General features: G+C 40.4%; 1 protein-coding gene across 19 annotated transcripts in view; it reads right to left on the bottom strand.

Moving 5' to 3' along the window:
• Positions 1–16,348, bottom strand: part of LOC139420202 (aspartyl/asparaginyl beta-hydroxylase-like) — a 49,223-nt gene that overhangs the window by 30,395 nt on the left and 2,480 nt on the right. For 9 of the 19 annotated variants that reach the window (XM_071170049.1, XM_071170044.1, XM_071170032.1 and 6 more), the window contains exons 2-4: positions 3,813–3,995; positions 2,287–2,331; positions 1,382–1,450 (exon numbers count right to left, since the gene is read on the bottom strand). In XM_071170049.1, coding sequence (XP_071026150.1) covers positions 1,382–1,450; positions 2,287–2,331; positions 3,813–3,995 — 297 coding nt within the window. Of the gene's footprint in view, positions 1–1,381; positions 1,451–2,286; positions 2,335–3,812; positions 3,996–16,348 lie in introns of all 19 variants that reach the window. The other 10 variants (XM_071170048.1, XM_071170036.1, XM_071170031.1 and 7 more) reach the window with 2 other exon arrangements.

Raw genomic sequence — 16,348 nt, 5'->3', positions numbered from 1 at the left:
TGAGAAGTACAGATTGCAGAATCTTAGAAAAAGTACAAAGCATAGTCCCAAAAATCCAGGTCAATATTCCCAATGGCAAGCACCACTGCAGCAAGGCCAAAGTCGACGAGGACAAAAACATAATATCCTTATTTCAGACACTCTTTTCACAGTCCTTCATTTGACAGGATCAGCGGCAGATTCAACTTCCTCCAGTTAAAGATGAGGGGGGGGGGGGGGGGGGGGGGGGTGAGGTGACCTTTGGGTGACCTTAGACCTCACCCAGTAGACTACTCTCCTTCTGCTCCTCATGGATGGCAGGCTAATAGGCGAATGCTCAGGAGCGTTTGGCTATTGATCCTGTAGGTCTAATATAACGCCCTGAACCCCACCGTCATTCTGGGACGTACCAGCATCACCCTCCTCCTCCTCCTCCTCTGCTGTCTGACTCTCTGGAATCTCTGGATCCTTCTCTACGGGAGGAGTGATCACATCATAGAGAAACGTGAAGAAGCCGTAAAACCAATCAGAGCCTTCCTCGGCTAAAATACCGAAGATTTCCTCTAGGGAATCTGCGTTTTCATTAGTAATTTCACCGCCATCTTTGGTCAAGCCTGACGAGAGAGAGAGGAGAAAAACAAGGGGGAGAGAAGAGGAGCGAGAGGATAGAGGATGGAGAGAGAGGGAAGAGAAATGAATAAAGTGGATGGTAATGCAGGAAAGAGAGAGGCGTATAAGTCGAATAGAAGAGCGGCAAGAAAATACCCCCCTTTAATAGTTGTGTAGCGCTCTTGAAAGTGTCGAATAATGAAATGTCGTTGCCAGCTATGTTCAGGGATTGTGGTCGGTAAGGTAGAGTCTTTTGTTCTGGTCTTTGATTTTTTTTAGTCTTTATTAGTGCCTTTATTTATTAGGATACACAGGACAAGAGCTATTAGGCTAGGCATTGTGGGAAATGAGAAGTGTCAGTAATAAAGCAGTATCTTAAATACTGTACATGCGGCAGGTGACCAACGTTACAACAACCATAAGCAATAGTTGGTTTTCAGCACAAATGCACAACAGAAATGTAGACTGTCAAAGTTAAATAACGCTGTGTAGATGCTGCCACAGGACTTCAAAGCTCTTTTGAGCCGTATACTAAATTAAATAGCTACTGCTGAACTACTCTGTGCAGGAGTACTTACATGGAACTATTTGTTTAACAAAGACTTTCGTTAATTAAACAAAGACTGGCAGTTTTTAAAGCCACCCACTTGAGTTTTTCCCCATTGAAGTAAGCTCTAAGTAAGCGGTTAAGTTCATGGCACTGGTACTCAAACACAAGAAAACCAAGTCAGTCATGCATGAGTAACATGTTAGAGGTCACAAAAAGGTCATTATTAGAAGAAAATGCACTTGCCGAGTAGTACTTTGGCGTCCTCCACATCGAAGTCGCCGTCGCCGTCTGCGTCATACGCTGAAAGTTTACCTGCAAAAAGGGAATAGTCTTAAAGTCATATCATAAACAATGTTCATAGTACAGTCCTTTCCACAAATGAGCCTGGGGGGTGGGGGGGGGGGGGTCTAGGGGACATACACTTCCTCTGTAATTACAGACAGTTAATAGGTCATTGGGATTCTTTAATGTGACTCTCCTGATTTTAGTGATACTTCACTACTTGCCAATGAAGTCATACTATGGTGTTCAGAGTGGAACCATATCATATTTGATTTGATATCTACAGCTCAGCTCTGAATTCCTTCTGTATTTCTGAGAGGGAAGTTGTGGTCATGGTCATGCAGCAGTATATATATATATATATATATATATATATATGAAGCGGCAACACTCGACTAGCCCTAGGCCTACCACAGCCGAATACAGGCAGCTTGATGTAGCCAACAAGTACAGCCCCTGGATAGGACGCTAGTGGGTCACAGGGCCTTGATGAAATGAAGCTATACCTTCAATCCAAAGAATTTGCTCATTCAAAATCAGATATGGGAAGAAAAAAAATGTAGTATGAGTCAAAGCCTAATAAATAAAAGGGACTAGTAAAAACAAACCAATCAAAAGACCAGGAAAAGAAACATCAACAAGCCATGCAACATACATGCCATTTAGCAGACACGTTAATCTAAACGATTTAGTCATGCGTGCATTACATTTTCGTATGGGTGGTCCCAGAGGGAACACCAGTGAGACAATTATGTTGTACTGCATATTGTTAAATCATTATTTTGAGGCATACTATAATGTAATCTATTCAAAACTAATAACAGATAGAATTGAAGATTGGTGATACATGCAAGTAAAGACCATACCTTGTAAAACCTCTGAAAAGTTAAAACGGAATTCCTTTGCTCTCTCTGCTTTGCAAGATTAAAAAGACACACAGGAGCAGTTTGTTTATAGGGACATCATCAATATCAAAAGTTAATGAAACAGTAACAGTGTCAGTATTACTTCATGTTACACATTAAATTGGGTACTAAAATGTAATTAAAAAAAAAACATTTTTACAAAACCCTCTTACTAATTTCAATCGGAATTCATCTTTCCCCCTTAAATGTTCTTCATAAAGTCATATCCGTTTCTGACAGAAGGCCCTCTGTCTAAACCACATAATGCCTTCTCAGAATCATACAGGAAGTAAGTGGCGTTCTCATGCACCTACAGAAAGCTTTGTGGTCAGAACATCATCGTCTATAGGGGATTACTCAATTTAGGCTAAACACTGCAGGTTGAAATGTAGCATACAAACTAGGGATGCACGATATAGCGGTAAGCATATCGGAATAGTCGCTAAAAATGGCAACATCGGCCCGATGTCTAGTTTAACGCCGATGTGCAAAATCGATGTCAAAGCTGACGTGCTACCTATATAACGTAGGTAGATGACCTACATACCTATATAACGTAGGTAGATGACTAATGACGCCACAAAAAAAAATATAGCGTTAACATGCAACATAGAATTCCTAACCTAGCCCACAATGTCTGCTGTGTGGATCGAGCAGTCAACAAGTCGCGCAGTCATTTGAAAGAGTAAGAAACAGGGTTTACATGACATGTTACAGACACAGCTGGACAAGATGGAAACGAACACAGTGACAGTGTACACCGAGGAAGAGGCGCCACGGACACAGAGTTGAAAGTTCACTGCTTGACATGTATGATGAAATCCTGGTTGAGACTGAACAAATGAACAATGAAACAGCACAGTAAGTGAAATAAATAGGTTTTGATTATGTTTTACTGGTAATGGGGACATTTGTAAATGCCAACAAAATAACTTTTTGGTCAGTGTGTGTGTTTCAACTATTTCACTGTACTAGAATGCTTAAAAAGGCTGTGGTTATTGGTATCGGGTTTTTTAGCAAGGAAAATGTCTTATCGGTGCATCCCTAATACAAACATAACCCAATGCCCTAAATTTGACATGATATGTTGTATATTGCAATACATACATTTTGTAACGTTGTGCATTTTTATATTTAATCAGATATAACTTAATTCTTATTGTAACACAAAAGGGCAAGAGTTTATCAGATAACGCTTTGTTATTTACAGCCTGTTGATAGTTACTTAGAAATGACTTGTTAAAACAGTAGCCTGATTAAATAATACTTCCATGGTAATTACACTTTGGTTTCTTTGAAATTCATTGACATACCATTTTTTTTGTAGTTAGTAGTTACCAATAGTGTGTAATTCTTTGAGGTGAGTATTGTAACCACAAAAGGTTCCTTGGTGAGTAACATGTCAATACCAGGTACCAGCTTAAACCGAGCTGTAAAATAAAGCATTACTGTTTATCATAGGGCTGTGGGGAGGTCAGGTGACTCACCGATGACATTGTCGTAGTCCACCAGGTCAAACCACACCACGGCCACAGAGCTCCAAACCCCCAGCAGGGCCAGCACCATGAACCAGGTGAAGATCTTTGTTCCGCTAAAACCACCACCACTAGCAGCAACAGAAGCCTCCACTTTCACACCATTCTTATTCACCACTGCTGCAGGCTTCACCTCTGGAAAAGAAAGGACACAATGATTAGATTAATAATTCTGACTGGAACATAGGCTACCGGGACATATCTCAGTCATTCTTACTGGAGCATACTGTAGGCTACGCTACCGGGACATATCTCAGTCATTCTTACTGGAGCATACTGTAGGCTACGCTACCGGGACATATCTCAGTCATTCTTACTGGAGCATACTGTAGGCTACGCTACCGGGACATATCTTAGTCATTCTTACTGGAGCATACTGTAGGCTACGCTACTGGGACATATCTCAGTCATTCTTACTGGAGCATACTGTAGGCTACGCTACCGGGACATATCTCATTCATTCTTACTGGAACATACTGTAGGCTACGCTACTGGGACATACAGTGCCTTGCAAAAGTATTCAGATCCCTTGGATTTCTTCACATTTTGTTGTGTTACAAAACGTGATTTAAAATTGCAAAAAATCTATGTTTTGTCAACAATCTACACAAAATATTATGCCATGTCAAAGTGGATGATTTTTTCAAATATTGTTTTTTTAAAGACTATTTCAAAAGAAGGTTGTTGCATAAGTACTGAGCTCCCTGAATCAATACATGTTAGAAACACCTTTGGCATCCATTACAGCTGTGAGTCTTCTTGGGTAAGTCTATAAGAGTTTGGATTGTGGAATATTTGCCCATTACTCTTTAAAAAAACATGGAACTCTGTCAAGATGCTGGGGATCATGGCTAAACAGCAATTGTCAGGTCTTGCCATAGATTCAAGCAGATTTAAGCAGACTGAAGCAAGTTTTTCTCTAGGATGTTGCATGTGCTTAGCTCCATCCAGTTTATTTTTATCCTGAAAAACTCCCCACTATTTGCCGATGTCAAACATTTCCATACCATGATGCAGCCACAACCAAGCTTGAAAATAAAGAGGCAGACACTCACTCAGTGATGTGTTGGATTTGCCCCAAACTTAAGGCTTTGCATTCAGGCCAAAATGTATGCATTGAGCCAGTGCAAAACACACTCACTAGACTCTACCCACACACTCACTACAGAGAGTCCAACACACACACACACACACACACACACACACACACACACACACACTACTCTGTTTATTATCATCCTGATTGCCTTGTCACTTTTACCCCTACCCACATGTACATAATGTATTACCTCAACTACCTCGTACCCCTGCACATTGCCTAACTTCCGGCACTCCTTGTATATAGTCTCATTATTACTTTGTGACTATTTGCTTTATTGCAAATTTGTTTTACTTTTTAACTCAATATATTTTTTTTATTTATATTTTTTTCAATTGTACCTTTATTTATCCAGGTTTTTCTCATTGAGATAACATATTTTCCAATAGAGACCTGGTCCAATAGCAGCAGGGGGAACAACGTTTCAGACAAAACATCTTACATACTATAACACAACATTAAACAAAAACACACATACAGTACAACAAAAACATTTGACGTTAAAAACACAAAAGTCTTGACTAAAAACAGCTGGCCTAAAGACAATTACACTCGTCTATGATATCTACGTCGAGCAAGTGTTTAAAGTCCACCAACAAAAGTAGATCAGGCCTCCCGGGTGGCGCAGTGGTTAAGGGAAGCAGTGCGGCTGGTTGGGTTGTGTATCGGAGGACGCATGACTTTCAACCTTCGTCTCTCCCGAGCCCGTACGGGAGTTGTAGAGATGAGACAAGATAGTAGCTACTACAACAATTGGATACCACGAAATTGGGGAGAGGAAAAAAAAAGGGTAAAAAAAAAAGAAAAAAAAAAAAGTAGATCATCAAATTTTAAAATGTTCAGGAAAGAATTTCAGGACCACAGAGCTAAGAAACCAAAACTATTTCTAACATGACCTGTTCTAATTTTTGGTACTGTTCGAAGCAAATGAGAATGGGACCGTAATGATATTGATATTTATTTATTCGACCTGACTAAAAAAGAACAGAGATAAAATGGCATTTTTACCCAGTATGGCCTTAGAAATCAGTGTATGCCAGTGTTTATGCCTACGCAGTATTTAAGCCTGGTCAATGATGACCAGCCAACAGCTCTGTAGAGATCACAATGATGTGTAAAACAATTTTGATTTGTAATGAACCTGAGGGCTGCATGATACACTGAATCAAGTGCTCTCAGGGTAGTGGCTGAGGCCTACAGTGCTGTGAAAGAGAATTTGCCCCCCTTCCTGATTTCTTATTTTTTTGCACATTTGTCACACTTAAATGTTTCAGATCAAACAAATGTAAATATTACACAAAGATAAACTGCATTTTGTGTTTACTTGGGTTAAGTGATAGCTTTTTTCCCTTTAATAAATAAAATTATCCAAACCTTCAGGGACCTATGTGACAAAGTAATTGTCCCCCCCTTGTTAAATCGTGATTTTACTGTGGTTAATCACATTTTTTGGAAAGCTGAGTTCAATTTCACTAGCCACACCCAGGCCTGATTACTGCCAGACCTGTCAAATCAAGAAATCATTTAAATAGAACCTGTCTGACAAAGTGAAGTAGGCCAAAAGATCTTAAAAAGCAAGACATCATGCCACGATCCAAAGAAATTCAGGAGCAGATGAGAAACAAAGTAATTTACATTATCAGTCTGGAAAGGGTTACAAAGCAATTTCTAAAGCTTTGGGACTCCAGCAAACCACGGTGAGCGCCATTATCCACAAATTGAGAAAATTTGGAAGAGTGGTGAACCTTCCCAGGAGTGGCAGCGACGACTCACCCAAGAGGTCACAAAAGAACCCACAACCACATCTAAAGAACTGCAGGCCTCACTTGCCTCATTTGTCAGTGTTCACGACTCAACCATAAGAAAGACACTGGGCATAAACAGCATCCATAGCAGAGTTCCAAGGCAAAAAACACTGCTGACCAAAAAGAACATAAAGGCTCGTCTCACTTTTGGCAAAAAACATCTTGATGATCCCCAAGACTTTTGGGAAAATATTCTGTGGACTGAAGAGACAAAAGTTTAACTTTTTGGAAGGTGAAGTCCCGTTACATCTGGCGTAAAAGTAACACAGCATTTCAGAAAAATAACATACCAACAGTCCAATATGGTGGTGGTAGTGTGATGGTCTGGGGCTGCTTTGCTGCTTCAGGACCTGGACGACTTGCTGTGATTGATGGAACCATGAATTCTTCTCTCTACCACACAATCCTGAAGGAGAATGGCCGGCCATCAGTTCATGACCTCAAGCTGAAGCGCACTTGGGTTCTGCAGCAGAACAATGATCCAAAACACCAGCAAGTCCACCTTTGAATGGCTTGAAAAAAACAAAATGAAGGTTTTGGAGTAGCCTAGTCAAAGTCCAGACTTGAATCCGATTGAGTGGCGTGACCTTTAAAAGGCGGTTCATGTTCGAAAACCTTCCAATGTGGCCGAATTAAAACAATTCTGCAAAGTGCAAAGAAGAGAGTGGGCCAAAATTCCTCCACCGCGATGTGAAAGACTCATGGCCAGTTATCGCAAATGCTTGATTGCAGTTGTTGCTGCTGAGGGTGGCACAACCAGGTATTAGGTTTGGGGGCAATTATTTTTTCCATGAAGGTTTGGATAGCTTTTTTCCCCAAAATAAATCATCACTTAAACGGCATTTTGTGTTTACTTGGGTTATCTTTGTGTAATATTTAAATTTGTTTGATTATCTGAAACATTTAAGTGTGACACGTGCAAAAAAATAAGAAATCAGGAAGGGGGCAAATACTTTTTCACAGCACTGTATTACATCACTAAAATCTAAAACTGAGGTCATACAGGCATGTGGAGGCCACACACACTACTGAGCCTCATTTGGACTTGTTTTAAGGTCATTACGTCAAAGTTGGATCAGCCTGTAGTGTGGTTTTCCACTTTAATTTTGAGTGTGACTCCAAATCCAAACCGCCATGGGTTGATAAATTTCATTTCCATTGATAATATGTGTGTGATTTTGTTGTCAGCACATTCAACTATGTAAAAAAAAAAGTATTTAATAAGAATATTTCATTCATTCAGATCTAGGATGTGTTATTTTAGTGTTATTTTAGTGTTCCTCAGCCTAGGGGCAAAAAAGTATTTAGTCAGCCACCAATTGTGCAAGTTCTCCCTCTTAAAAAGATGAGAGGCCTGTAATTTTCATCATAGGTACACTTCAACTATGACAGACAAAATGAGAAAAAGAAATCCAGAAAATCACATTGTAGGGTTTTTAATGAATTTATTTGCAAATTATGGTGGAAAAAAGTAATTAGTTCTCTATTATCATTCAAAAAATAGACAATTGGTTGTTAACAACTTAACTGAAGCTATGGTACATGTTTCTAAATGGATGACTAAGTCTTGCCTGTATTTAAATAGCAACAAGAATGTATGTACTTCTATGTACTTATCAAGGGCCTCCCGAGTGGCGCAGTGGTTTACAATGTACAATCTCTGCTGTGCCACCAGAGATTCTGGTGAGCCCAGGATCTGTCGCAGCCGGCCATGACCGGGAGGTCCATGGTGCGATGCACAATTGGCCCAGTGTCGTCCGTGTTAGGGAGGGTTTGGCCGGCAGGGATATCCTTGTCTCATCGCGGTACGGTGTTTCCTCCGACACATTGGTGCGGCTGGCTTCCGGGCTGGATGTGCAAAAAAGTATGTACTTCTCTAAGGAATCCATTGATTCTTCCCAACCAGCTGTTCTTGTTAATGGGGAGAATATGACAGTTGTGTCTAACTTCAAGTATCTTGGTGTCATTTTGGACTCCAAATCATTTACAAATATAATTGATTTAGTCTGGATAGCTTTAAGCAGTATGTCGATGCAAGCCTTGCCTTTAAGATCCTGCATGGTCTTGCCCCTCCACCGGCATATCATGCTCAAGGAAAGCACAGCCAGGATAACAAGGGCAATAAACTAGAGGGGATTGCGCTGTTCCTTTTGGACACAGTAAAAAAAAATGTTTTTTAAATATATGTTTATATCAGCCAATCAGCCTTCTCTGTTAGTGCAACAATATACTGGAATGCAATGCCCATGGACTTGAGAAGCTGCACTGATTATTGTACTTTTAAATTGAAAACATGGCTAAAATCTATCCAAACCTGTACATGAGTTATCTGTGGTTCCTCATATGTAAGACAACAGTTGATGACAGTGTTGTTGTTGTTAGAATGATATATTATTGGATGCATTGCATTTGTATTTTGAATTGTGGCTGTGTAATTGTCCTTAGCTCCCACAAGAAATGTTTGTTTTGTTCGATTAAGTCCATATTTATGTCCAAATACCTCCGTTTTGTTCGCATGTTTAGTTCACTATTCCAAAGGCACAATGCGCGACCGCAAAATCAAGACGAAAAGTCAAGAGTTCCATTACAGTTTGTAGAAACATGTCAAACGATGTTTACAATCAATCCTTAGGTATTTTATTAATACATCTTCAATAATATTCCAACCGGACAATAGCGTATTCATTACAGAGGAAAATGGAACAGCGCGCCGCGTGACCACGCAGTAAACAACTGATTGGCCTCAGCCTAGTCCACTTGTTGAAACAGCTCTTATTCGACACCCTTCCACAATAGAAGCCTCAAACAACTTTCTAAAGACTGTTGACATCTGCTGGAAGCCTTGGGAAGTGCAATGGCCCCATTGACACAGCATATTGGATAGGCAATCACTTAAATGAAACTACAAACCTCAGATTTCCCACTTTCTGGTTGGATTTGTCTCAGGTTTTCGCCTGCCATATGAGTTCTATTATACTCACAGACATCATTCAAACAGTTTTAGAAACTCCAGAGTGTTCCCCATCCAATACTACTAATAATATGCATATATTAGCATCTGGGACAGAGTAGCAGGCAGTTTACTCTGGGCACCTTATTCATCCAAGCGACTCAATACTGCCCCCGTCACCAAGAAGTTAAGATTTTTTTGAGGAGCCGAGGGCCCATGCCAAATCTTTTCAGCTTCCTGAGGGGCAAGAGGTGCTGCTGTGCCCTCTTCATGACAATGTTGGTGTGTGTTGACCATGTTAAGTCCTTAGTGATGTGGATGCCAAGGAACATGAAGCTCTGGCCCGCTCGATAAGGGCGTGCTCTGCTCTCATTCTTCTATAGTCCAATATTAGTATCTAACATATATGGGCAATTTTCTGGATATGATAAGAGTATTTTTTGTAATTATTTGTGACCTAAAAAAATATAAATAATTGTGTGCCACGCATCTTTCAATTAGTCATGTGCGAGGTTCTACATGGTCTAAATAAGTCAACTGTCAAGTTTGCCTGTCTGTAAAGAGAAGGGGCGGGTTGTACGTTGTTCAAATCAAATTTTATTGGTCACATACCTGTTTAGTAGATGTTATTGCGGGTGTAGCGAAATGCTTCTAGTTCCGACAGTGCAGCAATATCTAGCAAGTAATATCTAACAATTTCACAACAAATACCTAATACACACAAATCTAAGTAAAGGAATGGAATTAAGAATATATAAATATAAGGACGAGAACCTGCTGCTCTGATTGGATAGAGCGAAGCTGCATTTCTCCGTCCAATAGCTTCATCATTTCGCGCTCCTCCTAATCTGCAGTGAGAACGTGCAGGGAGGTATTTTGCTAATCTATTTAGGCATATTAAAAACACATTTTCCAATCACGAGTATTAGCTGATCTGATTATCAACTGTCAATTTACAGATACGATTACTAGTAGGGATGCACAATATATCGGTGAACATATCATAAAATCAGCCGTTATTAGCTAAAAATGCAAACATTGGTATCAGCCGATGTCTAGTTTAACGCCCAATGTGCAAAACCGATGTCAAAGCTGACATGCATACCTATATAACGAAGGTACGTGACGCAATGATGCGCGCTATACAGCATTCCTAAACTAGCCCACTATGTCTGCTGTGTGGATCGAGCAGTCGAGTCAATTTCAGTGAGACAACTCAAAGGTGAAATCCATTAAAGCCAAGATAAAGGAATTCATTGCCGTGAACAATGTGTTTACAATACAGCGTTGGTAATAACGCATTACTTGTTTGACTAAAACTTCTGGGGTAGATATCTTTAGCTTGGTACCTAGCTAGCACCAATACAACCAGGCTGAAAACAATGACCAGTAAAAACTACAGTAATTTTCATTATTCTTAGCAATATTTTAGGAATCCTTGTGAGTAAGTATAAGCTAGGTAGCCACTTGTTGTTCACCTATTGAAATTGAACTTCAGTTCATGAAAATAAATAGTTAGCCAGCCAGCTAACCCTGTTGCCCAAAGCGAATGTTATAAGCAGCTCGCTAGCGTCATCTGGCTAGCGAGCTTGACTGGACCGGGTTGTGTGTTGTGAAGCTAGCCACAATAAGGATTAGGCACAATACTGGAATTTGCAGTTTGCCTTCAAAATAAAATGTCATTGACAGGGTTGCAAATTAATACAAATATTCAAATTATCCCAAACATTTATTTTGAAGGCTACCCGCAAAGTCCACTATTGTGGCTAATCCTTATTGTGGCTAGCTTCACATAGATGGGTTCGACCACCATTAATAAAATAAGAACCGTCTTATAAATTAGGGTTATTTTAGATGATGAAACCTAGCTATATAATTAGCTAGCTAACTATTGCTACTGAAACAGATTATGTTGTGTTATTTGTCACGTGAAATAGTGTTATTTCACATGCATCTTTTTTGACATGCAAAGACCCAAACAGAGTTCCTTAGAAATCCCGGTTGAGAATGAAATGACGAAACAGCACAGCAAGTAAGTAAAATAAATAGGTTTTGATTATGTTTAACTGGTAATGGGGACATATGTAAATGCCAACAAATTAACTTTTTGGTCAGTGTGGTGTGTGTAACCTTTATTTAACTAGGCAAGTCAGTTAAGAATAAATTCTTATTTACAATGACAGCCCGGACAATCCTGGGCCAATTGTGGGCCGCCCTATGTGACTCCCAATCACGGCCGGATGTGATACAGCCTGGATTCGAACCAGGGACTGTAGTGACACCTCTTGCACTGAGATGCAGTGCCTTAACACACACACACACATACAGTGGTCTAACTATTTAACTGTGCTAGAATGCTTAAAAGGCCGCAGTTTATTTTATATATATATATATATATATATATATATATAGGAGGAATATATCGGATATTGGTATCGGCCAAAAATGTAATATCGGTGCATCACTAAATTACTAGTATGGCCATGTCAGCACACCACTACTAAGCACACACCCCTGAGGGGCCCCAGTGTTGAGGGTCATTGTGGCGGAAGTGTTGTTGCCTACCCTCAACAACTAGGGCCGGACATTCAGGAAGTTCAGGATCCAGTTACAGAAGGAGGGGTTCAGTCCCAGGGTTCCTAGCTTGGTGATGAGCTTGGAGAGGACTATGGTGTTGAATGCTGAGCTGTAGTCTATGAATAGCATCCTCACTGAGATATTTCCCCTCTTGTCCAGGTGGGAGAGGTCACGGTGATTGTGTCATCTGTGAATCTGTTTGGGCAAAAGGCAAATTGTAGTGGGTCCAGGGTTCTGGGATGATGGTGTTGATATGTGTCATGACTAGCCTTTCAACGCACTACATAATTACAGATGCTACAGGGCGATAGACATTTAGGCAGGTTACCTTGGAGCTCTTGGGAACAGGATCATCTTGAAACATGTTGGGATTATAGACTGGGACAAGAGATTGAAAAATGGTCAGAGATCTCCAATTACGTAGAAATGTTTTCAGTGAGACCCTGGGAATGTTCCCCCTCTAACAGTTAAATACATCTATATTTTTAAATACAGTAGAGGGGTAGTGTCACATCATACTTTGTGACATTGGCTATTCACGAGGAAACTAGATAGCAGTTAACTCAATTAAGAAGTTTATGAAACATTGAAGAAGACCAAGACTACATTTTATTGCCATTTCTGGGAGTGACCAAAGTCACACACCAAAATAGGCCCATCTCAAAATGGACAGATCAATTAGGCTCATCATATCAAAAAATGTGCCTTAGACAGCTTTGACAAAACAACTCAAATGGAGGGCACTGTACAGAAGCACAAGCTGCGCAGGAACAGGTGAAACCAATGAGAGAGGCACTGCAATAGCTCATTAGGACCCGCTAGGTTTACAAAACAATTCCTCCATAGAAGGAAAATAAGACGTTCTGGGGCCAGGGAAAGAGATGTGGCCACTACATGAACAGGTACTGTAGTCATAGTGCTGTAAATGGAACTATACAACCATAAATAGAGTGATGGTGACAATATGACCTGATGGAAGAGTGGGGAGAGTTAGAGCGAGGAAGATCATGTGTGAACAGGTGTTGTTATTCAACTACTAAAGGCTTCAAAGAAACAAGGTTTAAACACACACAGCTACCCTACTCTAACTGTACAAGTTCAAGAGCATTACTGTAGACAAGGTCACGTTCTTCAGTTACAAACAATACAACAAAAATACTCTGGCCTTTGTCACAAATAACAACATATCCTGTTTGTGACAGTATCCGAGCCATGACAAGTCACTATGTTATATATATAGTCCTTCTAAATATTTAGCACACACACACACACTACCAGTCAAAAGTTGACATACCTACTCATTCCAGGTTATTTATTTTGTATTATTTTCTACGTTGTAGAATGGTGAAGACATCAAAACTATGAAATAACACATTTAGAATCATGTAGTAACAGAGTAACAAAAGTGTTAAACAAATATAAATATATATTTAATATACTTCCTCAAAGTAGCCACCCTTTGACTTGACGACAGCTTTGCACACTTTTCACATTCTCTCAACAAACTTCATGGAATGCATTTCAATTAACAGTTGTGCCTTATTAGAAGTTAATTTGTGGAATATTTCCTTCTTAATGCATTTGAGCCAATCAGTTGTGTTGTGACAAGGTAGGGGTGGTATACGGAAGATGGTATTTTACCAAATAAGGCTAAGTCCATATTATGGCAAGAACAGCTCAAATAAGGAAAGAGAAATGACAGCCCGTCATTACTTTAAGACATGGTCAGTCAATCTGGAAAACTTCAAGAACTTTGAAAGTGCAGTCGCAAAAACCATCAAGCACTATGATGAAACTGGCTCTCATGAGGACCGCCACAGGAAAGGAAGACCCAGAGTTACCTCTGCTGCAGAGGATAAGTTCATTAGAGGTACCAGCCTCAGATTGGAGCCCAAATAAATGCTTCAGCGTTCAAGTAACAGACATCTCAACATCAACTCTTCAGAGAAGATAGCGTGAATCAGGCCTTCATGGTCAAATTGCTGCAAACAAACCACTACTAAAGGACACCAATAAGAAGAGACTTGCTTGGGTCAAGAAACACAAGCAATGGACATTAGACCAGTGGAAATCTGTCCTTTGGTCTGATTAGTCCAATTTGATATTTTTGGTTCAAACTGCCGTGTCTTTGTGAGACGCAGAGTAGGTGAACGGATGATCTCCGCATGTGTGGTTCCCACCATGAAGCATGGAGGTGTGATGGTGTGGGGTGCTTTGCTGGTGACACGGTCAGTGATTTATTTAGAATTCAAGGCACACTTAACCAGCATTGCTACCACAGCCTTCTGCAGCGATAGACCATCCCATTTGCTTTGTGCATAGTGGGACTATCATTTGATTTTCAACAGGACAATGACCCAAAACCCACCTCCAGGCTGTATAAGGGCTATTTGACCAAAGGAGAGTGATGGAGTGCTGCATCAGATGATCCGATTAGAATCTCAAATATATTTTGATTTGTTTAACACTTTTTTTGTTACTACATGATTCCAAGTGTTATTTTCAAAGTTCTGATGTCTTCACTATTATTCTACAATGTAGAAAATAGTAAAATAAAGAAAAACCCAGGATATAAATAAAATACAATGGAGGCTGCTGAGGGGGGGACGGCTCATAATAATGGCTGGAACGGCGTGAATGGAACGGAAACCATGTATTTGATAACACTTCACTTATTCGGCTCCAGCCATTATCACGAGCCCGTCCTCCCCAATTAAAGATGCTACCAACCTCCTGTGATGACTTCATCAGTATAAAGGCAAGGTAGTTTGTGCTGTTAAATAGCTACAACGCTACCTATTTAGGTTGCTGGCGAAGGTTGCTATGTCGACTACCTTTTGTAATAGCCCTACTTTACTGCAGACACTGCTGTGTTAACCAGAATAACAGTCCCTCATCCTAGTCAATTCAATATTTTAAACTGGGTGGTTCGAGCCCTGAATGCTGATTGGCTGAAAGCCGTAGTATATCAGACCATATACCACGGGTATGACAAAACATTTATTTTCACAGTAGTAACCCGTTTATAATAGCAATAAGGCACATCAGGAGTTTGTGGTATATGGCCAATATACCCAGGCACTCCGCGTTTCATCGCGCGTACGAAAAGCCATTAGCTGTGGTATATTGGCCATATACCACACCTCCTCTGATCTTATTGCTTAATGGCACCACACTGTCGGTTACCATTCAACACTTCTGAATGAAGCAGTTAAGCAGAACCATTAGCCTACCATTAATAAATCCCCTTGTACTTATCTAGGATTTCTTTAGCCAATATGGCTTCTTCACAGATGGGCTCCTCCATCAGGGCAGATGAAGTGGGATCCATGATGAGAACTCCTTGATTTTTCCCAGTTTCTAACAAATCCCCACTGCCTGAATGAGGCGTAGAGTGACCACTTGGACAGCTGGAACTTGATACTGGCCAAACTAGCCCAGGGGACTATTTTTTAGAGCCAACAAACAAATATGGGGAGGACATGCAGTGTGTGTGTGAGACACTCATCTGCCATAGCCAGATAGGACACAAGAGGGACTGTGCAGAACAAGGTACACACAAAGACATTGCAGCAGAGTTGGCACTTGTCCAAACACAGAAAACATGACAGTTGCCTGTCAGTTGGTCTTTAGTGAAGATCTGGTGCAGAGGTTGAAATTCTCTTGAAGTTGAGCACATTACACTACAGCATTTAGAAATAGTTGTACAGTAGAAAAGTGTGTAAAGGAGCAGTTCATGACTAGGCTGACACACCCATTCTGGTGCAATACGGGCACTACCACCTTCTCACTAGATGGGTGGAGTAGTGTGTTATCAGCTTACAAACTTCCAACCATTTAACCTAGTCTAAATATGTTGATACCATACCTTAACAGAAGATACTGTGCAATACATGGCACTCTCTCGACAGCTTCCAACAATGGGACACGCAATATGCTAGTTGCCATGATACAGAAGCCATCAATGCAATTTGAAAAGTCACAATCATCATTACACACACAGTGTACAAAACATATTGAGTTGCCCCACGTTTTGCCCTCAGAACAGCCTCAATTT

The sequence above is a fragment of the Oncorhynchus clarkii genome, chromosome 11 (genome assembly GCF_045791955.1).
Source record: "Oncorhynchus clarkii lewisi isolate Uvic-CL-2024 chromosome 11, UVic_Ocla_1.0, whole genome shotgun sequence".
NCBI lineage: Eukaryota > Metazoa > Chordata > Actinopteri > Salmoniformes > Salmonidae > Oncorhynchus > Oncorhynchus clarkii.
This window is presented reverse-complemented; position numbering and strand designations above follow the sequence as displayed.